The following is a 20,951-nucleotide window of genomic DNA, read 5'->3' on the forward strand; positions in this document are numbered from 1 at the left end:
TTTACTCATGTTTGCATAGATTGCTGTGGTGTTTTATCATTTTAAATGTACAATTATGTTATCTTGTAATCTTGTAAAATAGTACAGCCGACCTACTGATATCATCTGAATGATCAAAATGCTTTATCTTTTTCATCATAGTATGTAACTCTGAGAACTCGCTATAGTGAACTGATGACGCTTACCAGTCAGTACATCAAGTTCATCACAGACTCACAGCGGCGCTTGGAGGACGAGGAGGTGCGTGACACCAAAGGGACCCTATTCATATCAGACTAACTTAACACACTAACATTAACCAATCCAACCAACCACTCATTAAAAAAATCATCTAGATATACTTAATGTATGGGTGACTCAACATTTATTCTGTCATTTTGGAAACAAAAGCTGTATGTGACAAACAGAAGTAAGCGACAGGTAGAATAAATATGTCCTGTCCAAATTATGTCTTGCTTAAAAAATAAGCATTAATAATCACATTATCTTTCAAGGACAATTTCTATTTTTTACACAAATTTTTTTTAGAAAAAGTTAGAATAGCTTATGAATCATTTGCACATACATTTTTTTTTTTAATCACCAACACTTACCAGCTGCTGTTGAGGTATTTTGAAATATTTTAACAGAGCAGAACATGTTATATTTGTACGTCAGACAGTGTCTGATACACACTAGGGAAAGCAAGTTGAATGAGGCCCACTTTTCCTATATGCTTTTCTCTTTTCTCACTACTGTATGTCTTTCAAACCCTAACCTTTGGTTTCTTTGCTTCTCCTAACTGCTTGCCAGTGCTTTGTCTTGATGATTGCTTGATCTTTTTTGGGCTCTAAAGAGGTAAAACTTTTCACTACGCTCTAGTCATCTTCATAGCCATGTTCCAGTATCCCTCTTCATGAATATTCTGAATTTCCTTCCATCAAGCTTATACTATTTAGCCTTTTTTTTTTTTTTTGGTAAATGTTATTGTACTTTTGTTTATTGTAGTTTTCTGATTCTCATAGCTATATTCTCTTAACTATAGCTATTCTCATGGAGTAAGTGTAAATAATTTTCTTTGAGAATCAGATTCCTACTGCCCTTATTTTTTTATTTTTCAAAGTAACTTGTAATGTTTTTTTTATCCTAACCCCTCCTCTTTATCTGTGGATCTGGACCTGCTTGTCTGCCTGAATCATTGCTTTTAACACCTATAGCTTACATTCCATTGCTAACGTTGGAGTACTTGCTTGCACTAATGGTATTTAGTTGTTCTGTTCATCTCACTATTTGGTCTGGCCACCAAATCAGGTTGTCTGAATGATGATATATCTTTAGAAAGTCAGGATTTTTTTTTTTTTTTTTGTTAACACTTAAAGTTGTGTTAATTGTGTGCTCAGTTTTCATCCATAGTCATTCTAGTTTATAACAAAAGCATATTGATTGCATACTATTAGACCGTTTTTTTCCTTGAATCACTTTGATTAATTGGAATGCAGTAAATGGTTTTCAGAGTGCTACCATTTGGGAGCTTCTCCCTCGCATGTCATGAGAGTATAGTGTTTTAAAGCAATGTCTTGTGTCTCCATACATTAATTATATCACATTTGACTATTAATTTATCTTAACCTCATTTGTCATGTTTGCATCTATACCTGTCTTTCTTTGAGCTAAACAAAAACCTTAACACTTAAAGAATTAGTTCACCGAAAACATGAACAATTCTGTCATCATTTGCTCACCCTCACCCATGTTATTCCAAACCTCAAATGTCTTTCTTGCTACCATGGAACAAAACGGTGACTTTTTGATAATGTTAATTTTGTTTTATGCCATGCAATTACAATGAATGAGATTTGAAGCTTTCAAACTTCAAAAGTGACAAAGCATGCTGACAGTCATCCATACAACTTCTGTGCTGTTTTCCAAGTTTTCTGAAGATATATAATAGCTTCAGAAAATTTAGAATATAATGCACAAGTCGCTTTTATGGTGCTTTCAAGGTGCTTTTTGTCATTTTGTAGCTTGACTTCTCCAGTTGTCATTATGTTGAAAAGACTGGCCAAGATATTCTTAAAAAAAATCACCTTTTGTGTTCCATGGAAGCAGAATATTATAGAAAGTCATGCAGGTTTGAAATTACAGAGTTAATAAATGATGATAGCATTTTCATTTTTTGGTAAACTAAATCTTTTAACACCCTGTCATGCTTGATCTTAATCATAATTTTCTTTACCATTTACTTCCACTAATACAGAAAGCTGCTGAGAAACTTAAAGCAGAAGAGAGGAAAAAAATGGCTGAAATGCAGGCAGAGTTAGACAAACAGAAGCAGCTAGCTGAAGCTCATGCCAAGGCCATTGCCAAAGCGGAGAAAGAGGCACAGGAGCTCAAGCTCATGATGCAAGAGGAGGTTAGCAAAAGAGAGATTGTTGCTGTGGATGCTGAAAGGCAAAAGCAGAACATCCAGCTGGAGCTGCATGAGCTCAAAAACCTCTCCGAACAACAGATCAAATCAAAGAGTCAACAAGTGGAGGAGGCTCTGCAAAGCCGAACCAAAATAGAAGAAGAGATCCGCATCATAAGACTTCAGTTGGAAACTACACTAAAGCAGAAGTCCACTGCAGAGGATGAGGTGAGGCAGCTTCGAGACAAGGCTGCAGAGGCGGAGAGACTTCGCAAAGTTGCTCAGGAGGAGGCTGAGAAACTTCGCAAACAGGTTAATGAGGAGACCCAGAAGAAGCGAATGGCGGAGGAAGAGTTAAAGCTGAAGTCTGAAGCAGAGAAAGAGGCTGCCAGGCAGAAGCAGAAAGCCTTAGATGACCTTGAGAAGCTCAAGATGCAGGCTGAGGAGGCAGAGAGACACATGAAGCAGGCTGAGATTGAGAAAGACCGACAAATTAAGCTCGCTCAAGAGGTAGCTCAGAAAAGTGCCACTGCTGAGCTGCAGAGCAAGCGCATGTCCTTCGTCGAGAAGACATCCAAGCTCGAGGAGTCACTCCGCGAAAAGCACGGTACTGTCATTCAACTGCAGGAGGAAGCAGAACGCCTCAAAAAGCAACAGGAAGAGGCAGACAAGGCAAGGGAGGAGGCTGAGAAAGAGCTTGAAAAATGGAGGCAAAAAGCCAATGAAGCCCTTCGTCTAAGGCTCCAGGCAGAGGAAGAGGCCCACAAAAAGACTCTAGCACAGGAAGAGGCTGAAAAACAGAAAGATGATGCTGAGCGGGAGGCCAAAAAACGTGCCAAAGCTGAAGAGTCTGCCCTGAAACAGAAAGACATGGCTGAGCAAGAACTTGAGCGGCAGAGGAAGCTTGCAGAGAGCACAGCACAGCAGAAGCTTTCAGCAGAGCATGAGTTGATCCGCTTGAGAGCTGATTTTGATCATGCTGAACAACAAAGATCTCTGCTTGATGATGAACTGTACCGTCTTAAGAATGAGGTCAGTGCTGCAGAGCAGCAGCGGAAGCAGCTTGAAGATGAGCTTTCCACAGTTAGAAGTGAAATGGACATACTTTTGCAGCTGAAGTCTAAGGCTGAAAAGGATAGCATGTCTACCACTGAAAAGAGTAAACAACTCTTGGAAGCTGAAGCTGCTAAACTGAGGGATCTTGCAGATGAAGCAGCCAAGCTCCGTGCCATTGCTGAAGAGGCAAAGAGGCAGAGGCAAGTGGCTGAGGAGGAAGCTGCAAGGCAGAGAGCAGAAGCAGAGAGAATTCTCAAAGAGAAACTTACTGCCATTAATGAGGCCACTCGCTTGAAAACTGAGGCAGAGATAGCTCTTAAAGAAAAGGAGGCTGAAAATGAACGCCTGAGAAGGAATGCTGAGCTTGAGGCTTACCAGAGAAAAGCTCTTGAAGATCAGGCAAGCCAGCACAAGCAAGACATTGAGCAGAAGATCGACAAGCTAAAGAAATCCTCTGAAATGGAATTGGAAAGACAGAAAACAATTGTGGATGAAACACTTAAACAGAAAAGAATAGTTGAAGAGGAGATTCGTATCTTGAAACTTAACTTTGAGAAGGCTTCATCTGGCAAGCTTGATTTGGAGCTTGAACTGAATAAGCTGAAGAATATTGCTGAGGAAACACAACAAAGCAAACTACAAGCTGAGGAGGAGGCAGAGAAGCTACGTAAGCTTGCCCTTGAAGAAGAAAAAAGAAGAAGGGAGGCTGAAGAAAAACTGAAAAAGATAACTGCCGCAGAACAGGAAGCAGCTCGACAGCGCCAAGCTGCCCAAGAAGAAGTGGAGCGTCTCAAAAAGAAAGCAGATGAGGCCAGAAAGCAGAAAGAAGATGCTGATAAAGAAGCTGAGAGGCAAATACATGCTGCCAGAGATGCTGCTGAGAAAGCAATTACAGCTGAACAGCAAATCCAAAGTGTTCTTGTTCAGCAGAAAGAGGACAGCCTGGTACAGAAAAGGCTCAGGGAGGAGTTTGAGAAAGCTAAAAAGCTTGCCCAAGAAGCAGAAAAGGCCAAAGAAAAGGCAGAGAGAGAGGCTGCCCTCCTCCGCCAACAAGCAGAAGATGCAGAGCGTCAGCGTCAGGCTGCCGAGGTTGAAGCAGCCAATCAGGCCAAAGCCCAAGAAGACGCTGAGAGGCTCAGAAAAGAGGCAGAGCTAGAGGCTGAGAAGCGAGCCCAGGCTGAGACAGCAGCACTGAAACAAAAACAGCTAGCTGATGAGGAGATGGTTAGGCACAAGAAACTTGCAGAACAGACACTTAAGCAGAAATCTCAGGTTGAGCAAGAGCTCACTAAAGTGAAACTGCGGTTGGATGAGACAGACAAACAGAAGACTCTCCTGGATGATGAGCTTCATCGCCTGAAGGATGAGGTTGGTGATGCTGTTAAACAGAAAGCCCAGGTAGAAGAGGAACTGTTCAAAGTCAAGATTCAAATGGAAGAGCTCATCAAACTTAAGCTTAGAATTGAAGAGGAGAATCAGCGTCTCATCCAGAAGGACAAAGATAATACTCAACAATTCTTGGCTGAAGAGGCTGAGAACATGAAAAAGCTTGCTGAGGAGGCTGCCAGGCTCAGCATTGAGGCCCAGGAGGCTGCTCGCATGAGACATCTTGCAGAGGCTGACCTTGCAGAGCAAAGAGCACTTGCTGAAAAGATGCTTAAAGAAAAGATGCAAGCCATTCAGGAGGCGTCTAAACTTAGAGCAGAAGCAGAAATGCTACAGAGACAGAAAGACCTTGCTCAAGAGCAAGCCCAAAAGCTGCTTGAAGACAAACAAATGATGCAGCAACGGCTTGAGGAGGAAACTGAGGGCTTCCAAAAATCATTGGAGGCTGAACGCAGGAGACAGTTGGAGATAGCAGCTGAGGCAGAGAAACTTAGACTTCAGGTTTCCCAGCTCAGTGATGCACAGTCTAAAGCTGAGAAGGAAGCCAAGAAATTCAAGAAGCAGGCAGATGAGATTAGTGCCCGACTTCATCAGACCGAGCTTGCCACCAAAGAAAAATTGACAGTTTTTGAAAAATTGGAAATACAGAGATTGAGCAGTAACAAAGAAGCAGATGACTTGCGCAAAGCCATTGCTGATCTTGAGAATGAGAAGGCAAAATTGAAAAAAGAGGCTGAAGAGTTACAGAAAAAGTCCAAAGAGGTATTGTGTAAAAGATGGCATAAATTGTTGCGTATGTCATTGTTAACCCTCTTTCCAAAAACTAACATTGCTTTTTTTTACAATTATGTTTCTATATTTAATTATAATCCATAATTCTTTCTCATTAATCTTAAAATTGACATTTACATCATTGAAAATTATTTGTCCGAATGTTTTTTTAGCACTGTTTTAACATTGTTCATTATTTCTTCTTTTACAGATGGCAAATGCTCAGCAAGAACAAATTAAACAGGAGAAAACTATTCTCCAGCAGACATTTATGTCAGAAAAGGAGATGCTGTTGAAGAAGGAAAAACAAATTGAGGATGAAAGGAAGAGGTTAGAGAGCCAATTTGAAGAAGAGGTCAAAAAGTCAAAAGCCCTAAAAGATGAACAAGAACGTCAAAGAAAACAAATGGAGGACGAAAAGATGAAACTTAAGGCCACTATGGATGCTGCTCTGATGAAACAGAAAGAGGCTGAAAAAGAAATGCTCAACAAGCAGAAAGAAATGCAAGAACTTGAGAGGAAAAAGTTTGAACAAGAAAGGATGCTTGCTGAGGAAAACCAGCAACTGCGTGAGAAACTTCAGCAGCTCGAGGTTGCTCAAAAACTCACCCAGGAGATTCACATCCAGACAGAATACAAAAAAGTCCTCAATGGTCAAAGTATTTCTGATGAAGTTGACAGCACACATGGTTTCCCTGCATTATCTTTCGATGGCATTCGTGAGAAAGTGCCTGCAAGTAGACTTTTTGACATAGGACTTTTAAGCAAAATGGATTATGATAAGCTCCAGAGTGGTGACACCACAATCCAAGAACTCAGCAAGACAGACAAACTTAAAACAGTTCTTAAGGGCAAGAACTGCATTGGTGGCCTGCTTGTTCATCCAAATCAAAAATTGCCCATCTATCAAGCCATCAAGGAAAAAAAGATTGCTCCTGGGACAGGGCTAGTCCTGCTGGAGGCACAGGCTGCTTCTGGATACATAATTGACCCAGTTAAAAACAAGAAACTCTCTGTCAATGAGGCAGTTAAAGAGGGTCTAATTGGACCTGAACTTCACAACAAGATGCTGTCTGCAGAGAGAGCTGTCACTGGTTACAAGGATCCATACACAGAGGCAAAGATCTCCCTCTTTGAAGCTATGAAGAAGGGTCTCATTGGAGAGGATCATGCCATCAGATTGCTTGAGGCTCAGATAGCAACAGGTGGCATTATTGATCCAGTCAACAGTCATCGTGTGCCAACTGAAATAGCCTATAAACAGGGTCAGTTTGATGCAGCCACCAACAAAATCCTGCAAAATCCAACAGATGATGTGAAGGGATTCTATGATCCAAACACCCAAGAAAATCTGACTTACTGCCAGCTAATAGAAAGGTGTGTCGCTGATCCAGAAACAGGACTGCTTCTTTTGCCCATTTCTGAGGAGGCTGCTCTAAATGCCAGGATATTCACAGATGAGGAAACAAGGGATGTCTTTGACAAGACAACTGTGTCTGTGCCATTTGGCAGGTTCAAAGGAAAGACTGTGACCATCTGGGAGATTATAAACTCTGAGTACTTCACCGAGGACCAGAAAAAAGATCTTATCCGTCAATACAAAACTGGAAAAATCACAGTTGAAAAGATCATCAAAATTGTTCTAACTGTGGCAGAGGAAAAAGAGAAAAAGAATGAGCTTGCCTTTGATGGCCTGAGAGCACCTGTACCTGCGACAAAACTCCTTGAATCCAAAATTATTGACAAAGACCTCTATAACAAGTTGCAGAAAGGACAACTGCTGGTAAAAGATGTGTCTGAGATGGAGCATGTGCGCAATGCCTTGAAAGGCACTAACTGCATTGCAGGAGTAATTATTGACTCAACCAAACAAACAATGTCCTTTTATGATGCCATGAAAAGGGACATGATGAGACCTGGGCCTGCTCTTAATCTCTTGGAAGCACAAGCTGCTACAGGATATGTCGTAGATCCTGTTAAAAACCAAAAACTTACAGTAGACGAGGCTGTCAAAGCAGGTGTTGTCGGTCCAGAGCTTCATGAAAAACTACTGTCTGCAGAGAGAGCTGTCACAGGCTACAAAGATCCTTACACTGGAAAAACAATTTCTTTGTTTGAGGCTATGAACAAAGATCTGATCATGAAGGAACAGGGAATTCGGCTGCTTGATGCACAACTGGCAACCGGAGGCATCATTGATCCTGTTCAAAGTCACCGTATTCCACATGACATTGCATGCATGAAGGGCAGTTTTGATGATGCAACCCACAAGATTTTGACCAACCCAACTGATGACGTTAAGGGATACTTTGACCCAAACACTCAGGAATATGTCACTTATACGCAACTTCATAAAAGATGTGTCACTGACAAAAAGACTGGCTTTCAGCTTCTTCCTTTGTCTGAGCATGCCATCAATGCCAAGGAGGAGTTGAAGTTTACTGATGCCCAGACCAAAGACGCAATGACTCAGGCAACTGTTGAAGTTCAGAGTGGACCTTTTAAAGGGAGAAAAGTTACCATATGGGAGCTCATTAACTCTGACTATCTCACTGAGGAGCAAAGACTTGACTTAATAAGGCAATACAGATCTGGGAAAATGACAATTGAGAAGATTACAAAGATTTTATTTGTAATTGTCACTGAGAAAGATGCCAAGAAACAAGAAGAGGGCTACTTTAAGGGACTTAGGGCACCAGTTCCAGCCAAGTCATTATTTGACTCCAAAATCATTGACAAGTCTACCTATGATTTGCTGGAACAAGGTAAAAAGACTCCAAAAGAGGTCAGCAAAAACTCTTCAGTCAACAAGTATCTCCAAGGCTCTGAGAGCATTGCTGGAGTTTACCTTGAGCCTACAAAAGAGAAAGTCAGCATCTACCAAGCAATGAGAAAGAAATTCCTCAGACAAAACACAGGTATTGCCTTGCTTGAAGCTCAAGCTGCCACAGGATTCATTGTGGATCCATCAAGAAATGAATGTCTCACTGTGGATGATGCAGTTAAAGCCGGACTTGTTGGTCCAGAGCTTCATGAGAAACTTCTCTCTGCTGAAAAAGCTGTCACTGGATACAAAGACCCATTTACAGGCAATAAGATCTCCCTATATCAAGCCATGGAGAAAGACCTTATCCTCAAAGAACATGCCATGCCACTCTTGGAGGCACAGTTGGCAGCAGGTGGAGTTATTGATCCAGTAAACAGTCATCGTATTCCTGTTGAGATTGCAATTCAACGTGGCTATGTTACCAAACAGCTGGCCAGCAGCATTGCTGAAAGCAAGTACTTCTCTGACCCTGCATCTGATGAGAACATATCGTACAAACAGTTGAAAGACAAGTGTATGGCAGATCCTGACACAGGTTTAAATCTACTAAAGCTCTCCAAACCACAGGCCCCAACAGTTGTGGAGAAGACATACCTTTACAGTGAAGAACAAACACAGAGTGATCTATCCACTACCCAGGTTGATCTACCCATTGAAGGTCAGGGCTCTATGTCTCTCTGGGATGTCATGAATTCAAATCTACTACCTGAGGAGCAGAGGGCACAGCTTCTGGAAGAATATCGTTCTGGCAACATTACAAAGGAACGAATGATAATCATTATAATTGAGATTCTGGAGCAGAGAGAAATTATTAAAGGAGGGAACCTCCAGACGGGCAGCACAAGAAGACGTCAAATTACTATTGAGGATATCTACAATGCCCGCATCATTGACCTTGAGACCTACAACCTGTTGAAGAAAGAGAAAAAGACTATGCGTGATGTCATGGAGATGCAAAGTGTTAAGCAGTACTTGTATGGAACTGGCAGTGTTGCTGGTGTGGTGACTGATTCAAATTCCAAAATCAGCATTTATCAGGCAATGAAGAGAGAGATGCTGAAGCCAGACATTGCAATTGGTCTCCTAGAGGCTCAAGCAGCCACTGGATTCATCATCGATCCTGCCAGGAATGAAATGCTAACCGTAGATGAAGCAGTGCGCAAAGGTGTGGTGGGCCCAGAAATTCATGATAAGCTCTTGTCTGCAGAGAGAGCAGTCACTGGGTATAAGGATCCATATAGTGGAAAGGTTGTCTCCCTCTTCCAAGCAATGAAGAAGGACCTTGTGCCCGAGGACTATGCCCTAAGGCTACTTGAAGCTCAAACAGCAACAGGTGGTATTATTGATCCAGAATATAACTTCCACCTGCCAACAGAGATTGCCACACAACGTGGATATATTAACAAAGAGACAAATGAAAAGCTGTCCGATGAGGTTAAAGGATATGTCGATCCATTAACGGATGAAAAGGTTTCATATGCTCAGCTTCTGAAAAGATGCAAGGTTAACAAAGATGGGCTATATCTGTTGTCTCTAGCAGACAGAAGGCTGCTTTTCAAAGGTCTCAGAAAAGAAATAACAATAGAAGAGTTATACCGCTCAAATATCATTGATGAAAAAACAGTCAGCGAACTTAATGAGGGGCTACTAACAGTGGAGGAGGTGAGCATTAGATTGCGGAAATATCTTGAGGGCTCAAGCTGTATTGCTGGCGTGTTTGTGGAGTCTTCTAAAGACCGTCTATCTATCTACCAAGCCATGAAAAAGAATATGATCAGGCCAGGTACTGCTTTTGAGTTGCTGGAAGCTCAAGCAGCCACAGGTTATATCATTGACCCGATCAAGAACCTCAAGTTAACAGTTAATGAATCAGTTAAGATGGGAATTGTCGGCCCAGAATTCAAAGACAAGCTCCTGTCTGCTGAGAGGGCTGTAACTGGCTATAGAGATCCTTATACAGGCAAAATGATCTCACTATTCCAGGCAATGAAAAAGGGCCTGATTTTGAGAGACCATGGAATTCGCCTTCTCGAGGCACAGATTGCTACTGGGGGAATTATTGACCCAGAGCAAAGCCACCGCTTGCCAGTCGAAATTGCCTACAACCGAGGGTTTTTCGATGAGGAGATGAACGAGATCCTCAGTGACCCATCGGATGACACCAAGGGCTTCTTTGACCCAAACACAGAAGAGAATCTTACCTACCTGCAGCTGATGGAAAGGTGTATTGTAGACCCAGACACAGGTCTTGTGCTCTTGCTTCTAAAAGAAAAGAAACGCGAGAGACAGACTTCTTCCAAATCATCCGTTCGCAAACGCAGAGTTGTCATTGTAGACCCTGATTCAGGCAAAGAGATGTCTGTGTATGAAGCCTACCGCAAAGGGCTAATTGACCATCAGACTTACCTTGAACTTTCAGAGCAAGAGTGTGAATGGGAAGAAATCACAATGACATCATCAGAAGGGGTAGAAAAGTCTATACTAATTGACCGAAGATCAGGTCGACAGTATGACATTGATGACGCTATTGCACGAGGCCTTATTGACCAGAGTGCAATCGACCAGTACCGCTCCGGCACCCTTTCTATCACAGAATTTGCTGATATGTTATCTGGAAACATGAGTGGTTTTCGTTCCCGATCCTCTTCCTTTGGATCCACCTCCTCTTATCCAATGAGCCCAATACCTTCCATCAAAACTCCTGCAACTGTATGGAATGATCCATCTGAGGAGACAGGTCCTGTGGCTGGAATCCTTGATACAGATAGCCTAGAAAAAGTTTCAGTCACTGAAGCCATGCGTAGGAACTTAGTGGATTCTATAACTGGCCAAAGACTGTTGGAGGCACAGGCTTGCACTGGTGGCATAATAGACCCAACTACTGGAGATAAATTCCCAGTTGCCGAAGCGACAGAGAAGGGTCTTATAGATAAGATAATGGTTGACAGACTCAACTTAGCCCAGAAAGCTTTCCTTGGATTTGAGGATCCTCGCACTAAAGTAAAAATGTCTGCTGCTCAGGCTCTCAAGAAAGGCTGGCTTTATTATGAGGCAGGACAGCGTTTCCTGGAGGTGCAGTATCTTACCGGTGGCCTTATTGAGCCAGAGGCTGAGGCACGTATCTCCTTAGAGGAGGCAATCAGGAAAGGTTCTATTGATGGCCGTACAGCCCAAAAGCTCAGAGATGTGAGTGGTTACACAAAATATCTTACATGTCCCAAAACTAAACTGAAGATCTCCTACAAGGATGCCATGGACAGAAGCATGGTTGAAGAGGGATCTGGCCTTAGACTTCTGGAAGCTTCATCAACATCCAGTAAAGGTCTCTACAGTCCCTACAATGTCAGTGGTGCTGCATCTGCCTCTGGATCTCGGTCTGGGTCCAGGACAGGCTCTAGGTCAGGTTCAAGAAGAGGCAGCATTGATGCTACTGGCTCTGGATTCAGCTTGAACTTCTCATCATCCTCATATACTTCCTCCAGTTACAATCGCAGATTTTAAAGCTGGGCCCCCCTTTCATATCAATGATCACACTACATTTACATAATACACAGAAATTAATTAGACAAAAAAAGAATGACTTTATTCTACTTTGCATGTATTTGGTATAGGAAAATGCATTCCAAAAACTACCAGTATCTTTTTGTCTGGCAATGGTTAAGTTCCCATTTTATCTAGTTTGGATGCTTTAAGAACTATTAATTACCTGGTTAGCTTTAATCATAGTTCAAGTTATTTCATTTAGGTATATTTCATTTTATACAGATATATTATGTATTTTGAACGTGGTATTTTTATTTTCTTATTTTATACTGAAATACAGCATCTAAATTAAGGAAATGTTAAAATACTGCAAATTACTTTCAGCATTTTGGAGTTTTTTTTAAATCCAACTCAGATTAGATTGTATTTAATATTACTTATATTGAGTCTATATTTCTACTTATTGTTTTAGAAAATTCTTTTAATACTTCAGTTTATTTCAGGATAATGTACCAGAAAATATACCAAGTTTTACAAAAAAGAAATTAGATTAACAAAGAGTGTGGTTATTTTTACATATTTGTATAGATCTAATAGACAGATATATTTGAGCAAATAAAAGTTCCATTTTGCTTTATGGAATGTAAAAAACACTATACCTATGCATAAACACTAAAGGAGAAGCAACCACCTTGTGCAGCAAGCCTATATTTATGTCCCCTAAAACTGGAGTTTTCTGTTATGAAAGTCCATTTTTCATTTACTGGATCCAGTCCCTCTCCTAAGTCCTTTGCAAAAGAACTCATTACTCCAGATACTCAAGGCCCAGATTCACTGTCAGTCCTCCACTGATGTGTTATCCAATGAAGATTTCAGATGTCTCAGGTGTCTGATCCATTCCTCACTCATTACATCTGGACAGATCTGGATGAAATGTAGTACTTGTAAGTTGAACTAAATTTACATTTATTGCAGCTGTTTTGTAATGACCACACTGATTTTACTTTTCAAAATTCTTTTTGTTGTCTCAAAGCCTTTCTTACTCTGTTCTGTCACTGTGCTTTTTAAAACAGCTAGATGATGTTTCTGCAATCTTGAGCAGCTTCTTTATTGAACTGAATGGCATATGTTTGCTTTTCCTTAGTATTTATTGACAGCATTCAGCCATATAATAGTTGTGCCCGTGTCATTAATAGTTTGTGTTTTGTCATGTTTTTCCCCCCTCAGAGATCATCAGTTACTAGATATGGACTTGATGATGCCACACATTTGGTCTTGGATCACAAGATAAATGATGCTCATCAGCCGCCTACATCCTTAGACATTCAGGTAGTTTATTATGTTCACATTTACCACCTCTCTATGAGGGTTTGTTTTTGCATTGTATGCATCTATGTTTGATACCAAGTATATTTTGGTTTCCCTTCATTCACTGTTTTGTTGCCTTTTTTTGTCATTTTGTTGCTTCATAGTATATTTTTTAATGTTTTTAGATCCTTACTGAGGGTTTCCTTCTTCCATTGCATCCGCCATTTGCATGAAGACACTAGAGGCTAGGGCTACCTTGAAGTTTGCCTTGGATATCACTGAGAGCTGGACTTTGGAGTTTACACAAAATAATTCAAAGCAACAAAAGAATTGGATCCATTAAATTGATCTTAATGTGGACTTTTTTTGTGTAGAATCTCTGAGTTCTACTGCCTACATTGTTTCTAGCCGCCAAAATATGTTTTTAAATGAAACACTTGACTTAATGCATTAGATACACTACACATACCCTTGTGTTGCACTTCTCCAGGACATTACACATTTACATGATACAGATACACACAGATTGCATGATTTATTGAATGTATTTAGGCTCATTTGGTGTATGGCAATTTTTTTTTTTTTTTTACGTTTTCTGTGCCAAAAAATGTTTTGGTCACTTGTTGCCTCCCATGTATTTTGTTGCTTGTTTTTATATTACTGTACTGTTGTGTCTTTTGAAAGTACTTGACTTTTTTTTCTTTGTTTCTTTCTTTTTTCTTTTCTTTTTTTGTTGTTGTATATGTAAAATATTTCCGCATGTTTTACTAACTTGCTATAAAGTGTTCTAAAAAGATGAAGAATAGAATTTTGAATTATTACCAATATATGGAATATATGGATATTAGTAAAAGATGTATGAAATACTAACTGGTGGATGAACTTTTTCCTTAAGAGATACTGGTAATAAAAAATGAGTTTTTAAAAACACAATACTCAAGTGTAAATAAATATATTTTGGAAAGTTCAGTTCTAGCCTTGTAGAGTTTGTGTTTTCATTAATTGATCATCCATTTCATTATGACATTCCAGCAAATAACCGTGTATCAAAATACCTTTACAAAGCATACAACTGAAGAACAAAGATGAATAATCACCAGACAACTTAAACATAAAACCAGAAAATATAATGCAGATGATACTGATTAGAGAAAGTCAGTATTCAGTGCATGGTGTCCTCTGGTGGTATAGAAGTTGAATGACAGGCTCAGATGACATTATGTTAAATCTGTAGGCTGAAAGACAGAACCCAGAGGGAGACACATTTATGGATGGACTGCCTTTCTGCCATTATGCTACCGACAGCCTCTCTGGTGCCCCCGCATTAACTGTGTCTGTGCCGTGCCTTTCTCCACATGATGGCGGCTCCATGGTATGTTTTCTGATCAACAGAGAGATAGAATAAAACCAAAACCTAACAAATCTAATGTACAAAAAATAAATGAAAAAATTGGACTTATAAGCTAGCTAAAAATATTTTGCAAATAATTGTGAATAAGTATGTGCATGTAATAAGCGTGTGCTGGTGTCCCTCTGTTTCAGGAATCAGCTGCACAGACGGGCAGACAATATGGGTAAACTAAATACAATGTTCATTTCCCATTTTATCTTGTAATTTAATAATAAACCCCATATATTTCTCAATTAAATTCCACAAATGTCATGCATCCTGACTGCAGGTCATGTATGAGCGAAAGTCTATATTATATTATATTATATTATATTATATTATATTATATTATATGGGGTGGAGGTTACAGAGTGAGTTCTAACATCATCAATTTACAATTTATTGTTTATTATTAATGTCATTAAACATGAATATGTTAGCACAGTTTTACTTAAATATCTCAAACAATTTTGATCCATTTTCCAGTGAAGTTATCGTCCAGTCATATTTATTTGTATAGCACTTTTAACAAGCATTGTTTCGAAGCAGCTTTACAGAAGGTTGTACTGATATGTCAGTAATTTATATGTTAATTTTATGTCAGGTTTTGTTTTAAGCAAGAGTAGAAAGCATCAATTAAGATGTGATCAGTTGTTTAATGTGAAAACTATCTGATTTTCAAAGGGTCTGATGTGAGTTTAACATTTTCCAACTGTAATTAGAAATCATTTGATCCAAAAATCATTTTTTTGAGCAAGCACATAACCAGCCCTCCTTACCTTAGCCCAATTCACAACGGTAAGCTTGTAATAATGTTTTCTAATTCGGGTGGTACTGGTGGGTTTCTGTGGGAAATTCTAGCATGCAGCCGTTCGTCTTTGCGTCATTATGTCACGTCTGTTTACATAAAGAAGGAGTCCCAGCTAGTAGGCTATATGGCATGTGAGGATGCTGCAGGTGATGGATCATTTATAGCCTTTTCTCACAGCAGCTGGAATAATTAAATGTATCATTTTGATGGTGGATTGTAATCCAGAAAGGTCCAAATGACAATCATCAGTGACAACTGGAGATTCAACCGTAGTCAAAAGCAAAAGAAATTGAATTCTACAGGTAACGCTAATACACACTAAATACACATAGTCACACAATGCTGATGTTGTTAACATTAACAATTTGAAAACAAAGTATAATAATAATAATAATTTGCACAGTTTGACGTGATCCGAGCTAAGCGATCGTTAGATTTAATCACCATTGGCAGCACGATTTATTGTAGGCTAATGTTTTTTTCCTTAGTTGGTCAGAGCAAATGTGGCAGATTTGTTGCTTGCTTGTTCAGAGGACATTGTCCAGTGAAAATTCTTATTTTGGTCATACTTCCAAGACGTATATTCCGTGATTCAGAAGTACAGTATCCACACCGATGTGGTGACTGACAGCAAACATTAGATTCATCCGCGCTGAGGAGCCGTGCTGATGCACAACCCACGTAAAGATGATAATTCCGCAAACAACTGCAATTGCAGGTTTCAAACAGAGATGGCGACAAAGAGGCAAAACTTACAGACTGCAGCTTTAAGTACTGAGCAATTATTGAAGCATCTCTGATTGTAGTGATGGCTTACTGTGGTTGAAAAATACTGTACTTATATCAAGGCTAAGATTTTGGTTGATTTTGAATATAATGATTTTGGTCATATCACCCAATTTAAACTGGGAGCTGCTAGAAGCTTTACACAATGATCTAATTTAATTTACCAGTCATGAATATATTTTACCATTATTGTATTTATTTTTATTTTACTTTATATTTTTTACCAACAGCTGAACAAATAAATGAATCATTTAATTATTTTTATTTTGCATATTTGTGGTAAACAGTGTGTAAATTGTGTCACTTGGAGAATCATGTATCAGTAAAAAAAATAAAAAATAATCAATTAATAAACATGTAGGCCTATATGATTTTATCCCTATATTTGTGCCCATGTGGTTTAATATTTAGTTTTGGTTTAAGTTCTGAATTCTATACTATAGGTTTAGGATCAGGGTTTGGTTAGGTTTTGTTGCATGTAGTTAGGTATAATTTACAGTTATAACAGTACATGTAACATATATGTTACCCATTTTTTACTGTGATAAAAATCATAGGTCCGACTTTATATTAGGTGGCCTTAACTACTATGCACTTACATCAAAAAATAAGTACAATGTACTCATTGTCTTCATATTGTATTGAAAAACACTTTTGCTGCTATTGAGGTGGGATACGGGTAAGGTTAGGCACAGGTTTGGTGGTATGGGTAGGTTTAAAGGTGCCACAGAGGATGTTTTGTTTTATACATTTTTGCAATATTACTTGAAACTGTCTTTACTAACTGATAAAAGACTATTTATTATGTGCACTGAAAGGAATAATATACATCATCTGTGCACGAGGTAGGGCCTTAAAAACATCAGCCAATCGTTTACGCGATCATCGCGTAAACGATTGGCCCTCTAGCTTGTCAATCACTGCCGTGACGTTCCTTGTGAGAGACGTGCGCGCTCCAGTAACTTTCCACACTCAACAGGTGCCGCATGCAATGTTTTTGTCAGGAGACAGGAGTAACAACTGCAGATTATGAGTTACCTGCAGTGAGTCCGACATAATGAACCCACTAACACGACACAGCGAATGCCGGTGGTAAACACTCGTGTTCCAATACTCGTGCAATACAGTTTTGGGACGCGTTCCCTCGAAATTTCAAAAACTCAGTAACAGTCTTTAGTTTCTCAGTCGACAAAAAGATCCTCTGTAGCACCTTTAAGGGTAGGGGTAAGGTGTGAGGGAAGGTCAACAGTGTAATTATAAATGTAAATACAGAAATTAATTACAGATGTAATTACATGCAGGTATTTTTAAAATATAAGTACAATGTAAAAACATGTATGTACACAATAATCAAATTATTAATTTAAATGTATGTACACAGTACTTAAGGCCACTTAATATAAAGTGGGACCAAATCATAAAATCATATCATACTAGGTTAGGAACACCTGGTTGTTTTGTGTTGGTGTTGTAGTGCCCAGGACTCATTATCACAGTTATTTGGTATAACCTTTAAACAATTAATGGGGCTTTGCACCAAACCTACTTATATATTACTGAAAATATATATAGTAACAGCTAAGATATGAAACACCTGTTACTCACTGCACAGCTCCCTGCTCTGATTTTAAGGACTTTCAGACCAGCGGGACATATCAAATCAGCTTTATCCTCTTGCAGAAAGATGACATTTGATTAATTAATTTGTGTCCCATATTATTATTATATGTGGGAACTGATTCATGAAATGAATAAGGCACATGAGGATGTGCTGAATATAGTCACTCCGCTGTCTGTAATGTCTAACAAACACCCTGTAGCAGTAACTACATTCACAATGCACAACATTGTGTACAAATGTCCTTAATTATATATTCTATTCTATTCTGACCCAGTAGAGAGTTTATTGTCAAAATGTCATGAATTGGTTTGTACTGAATAATAAAATGAACAGAATAAGTACAGACATTGGTATACAATCAACAAAACAGACAACAGTAGACAGAAAAATATTCAAAGACAAAAACACTGTACACTACCAGTCAGACGTTTGACACATCCACACCTTCTTTATGACTGATTTCTACATTTAAAAATAATGGTAACTATGAGGTATCACAAATGGAAGTCTGGGAATGATGTAGTGACCAAAACATGTGAAACTCATATCTTATATTCAGGGGTGCACATAACTTTTTTGGTCTGGTTCTCAAGGGAGCACCTGGAGATGTTGCTTGGTACTCACACTTTACGCGACACACTTATTCTAAAAAGGTCCTCATCACTTTCCTCCTGACTGCTCTCCTCACGACCTTCTTTTCTCTCGAACATGGTAGATGATAATAAATATATTTTTATCTAACATTAAAGGTGCAATATGTAATATTTTTGAAGTAAAATATCTAAAAACCACTAGGCCAGTGTTATATATTGTTCGCTTGAGTACTTAAAATATCCCAAATGTTTCCAACTATTTGTAAATCGTGAGAAAATTGCAATTTTAACCAAGGCTCCGGGACGTGTGAGGAGTCGCCTGTCAATTGCGTCATACCCGCGTTACTCTCAGTTTCCGGTTTATTTTGTAGAAACCGTGGAAACAACAAAGACGCTTTAATATTTACATGTTTTAATAGACAAGGGGACAACTGATTTGATATATTTATAGACATAAAACTATTGTTATATAGCTCAACACGTTTAGTTTTATTGTTTAAATCTAATTTTCTTGATTTTTTTGCGAGTACCATGCTTTACCATGCCTCAGAGAAAAACACTATTTTGTGAAGTAGCTAACATAGCATAATCAGATGCAGCTTTATTTTTAGTAACAGTAATACAGCATTTTCTCCAATATACAATACATTTTAAAATTAATTTCATGCCATTTATCAACACAAACCATCCAGCATTTAATATGATATTCTAAAATCGATCTATCTTACTGCAGTGTGTAACAGTGTCTCAGTGCCGCCGAGCGAACGCACAGAGTAACGTTATAACATCATTTTCAACACACTCAAATGTATCTAATATGATAAACAGAGCTGCGTTACCTCATACTCATGACCGGAAAAGCGGAAGCGGCGCCGGCGACTCATAATAAAAGTTCTGCTGCTCGTGAGGCGTGTGTTGCGCAATTGCTCCAGCTCCTCGTTCAGCTCCCACAACACTCGGTCCTGCTCTGCTTCATACTACAGTAACGTTAATAATCACATCCATGAACATGATTTGTTCCCGAGTCCAATCCCTATTCTTTTCCACCGTCTGTTGAGGTGAAGACCACATGTCCCAAGATTCCGCTCTCAAACTTGTCGTCATCAAGCTACGCCTTTGTTTTGAATAGGCCTCTAGCGGACAGAATTATTACATACTGCACCTTTAATGACACAGACAACAGCAAGAATATTAGGCTGCTGTCACTTTAAGAAGGAAGGCACAGACCGAATAACTGACATACATCCGGTTTTGACATAATTTTGTGTATAGAGGGTATGCACGTGACGTCACCGTCGACCGCTGACTGCGGTTACGCACGCTGAGTGGCAAAAGACTGAGCAGTAGCAATTGGTTTTCAGCGTGAATGTCACGAAAAACACACAAAACACATTCAAAACGGGAAAGAGCTTTGCGGCTGACTGTACAAATAGATTTTACACAAACCCTGAGGTATATATTTAAAAACTAGAGAAAGCAACAGAAAAAGAAGCAAATGGATCACTGCAAGTCACAGAAACAGCTGGACTCCAGGCAAAGAAACATGGATTTGCAGTTATCATTTTGTGTCGAATTGTTGGATTTTGAGGTAAAATCATACCTTATATATTGTATTGTTATATATTATGTTGACGACTCATCAATTAAATACTTTCCATCTTATCTTATGCATAATTGGGTGTTTTTAAATAAACAACGCTGTCAAAAACTATACTATAAAACTATATATGTTTTAGGGCTGGATAATATGACGATATAACATTGATATAAGTGATTAAGCAGATTTAAACCTACCGATATTGTAGTTATATAAAATATTCACAGCCAGATTTGCTTTATGTATTTCCCCGGCGTCAAATCAGGCACATATAAATGTAAGGAAACACGACTCCTGGCTGCATGTCAATATCCATGGATTAGGTTTATTTGACAAGTTGTAAGAAACACTTTCGAGTCCAACCTTTAGGGTAATTCGTTAGTTTTACTCGCGTTTTCGCCGTTTCTCCTATTAATCCAGTTACGCAGCAGGTTCTTTTGCCACTCAGTCCAGCTGAGGGAGCGCGTTTTCGGCGGGAAAGTGACGTCGATGCATACCCCCTATATGTGTCCGTTCACGCACAAAGAAAACTCTCTCTACGTGCGCGCGTTTCGGGGGTGTGAGGCTGTGCACAGAGATAACAGCTCGCGAGTCCCGATTTTCGCCTCTTCTTCCGCTTTTAAAATCGTTTGAATGTGTTAATTGGCGAGACAAAACACGTCCAAATTATAAACTATCACTCTATGACGGTTAAATTTAGCAGTTAAAGGCAGGGTAGGCAAAAAAATGTATAAAAAACTTTTTTTCAAAATTTGTTTAAACTTTATTTATATATCAATACATAATTAAAATGTAAGTACTCTGAAAAAGAAAGTATAAAAATCGAGTGTCTGTAGACCTCTCACGACTGTTTTAAAGACAGCTCATTATTTCCATTCACTCCACCCCCTCCCTTCTGGGCTCCTTCCAAAGCCACGCCCCCAAAACGCATGAACG

The 20,951-nt window shown here is 39.2% G+C and overlaps 1 protein-coding gene across 19 annotated transcripts in view; it reads left to right on the forward strand.

The window, feature by feature from the left end:
• The window catches only part of plecb (plectin b), a 168,421-nt gene extending 154,235 nt beyond the window's left edge, over positions 1-14,186 (forward strand). For 18 of the 19 annotated variants that reach the window (XM_048154116.1, XM_048154118.1, XM_048154121.1 and 15 more), the window contains 5 exons: positions 142-240; positions 2,237-5,590; positions 5,811-12,853; positions 13,137-13,238; positions 13,403-14,186. In XM_048154116.1, the coding sequence (XP_048010073.1) occupies positions 142-240; positions 2,237-5,590; positions 5,811-11,927 (9,570 nt within the window). In that variant the 3' untranslated portion in view covers positions 11,928-12,853; positions 13,137-13,238; positions 13,403-14,186. The remainder of the gene's footprint in view (positions 1-141; positions 241-2,236; positions 5,591-5,810; positions 12,854-13,136; positions 13,239-13,402) is intronic. The other variant, XM_048154113.1, reaches the window with a different exon arrangement.
• Positions 14,187-20,951: the final 6,765 nt, after the last annotated feature.

This window comes from Megalobrama amblycephala, linkage group LG13 (genome assembly GCF_018812025.1).
Source record: "Megalobrama amblycephala isolate DHTTF-2021 linkage group LG13, ASM1881202v1, whole genome shotgun sequence".
Classification (NCBI taxonomy): domain Eukaryota; kingdom Metazoa; phylum Chordata; class Actinopteri; order Cypriniformes; family Xenocyprididae; genus Megalobrama; species Megalobrama amblycephala.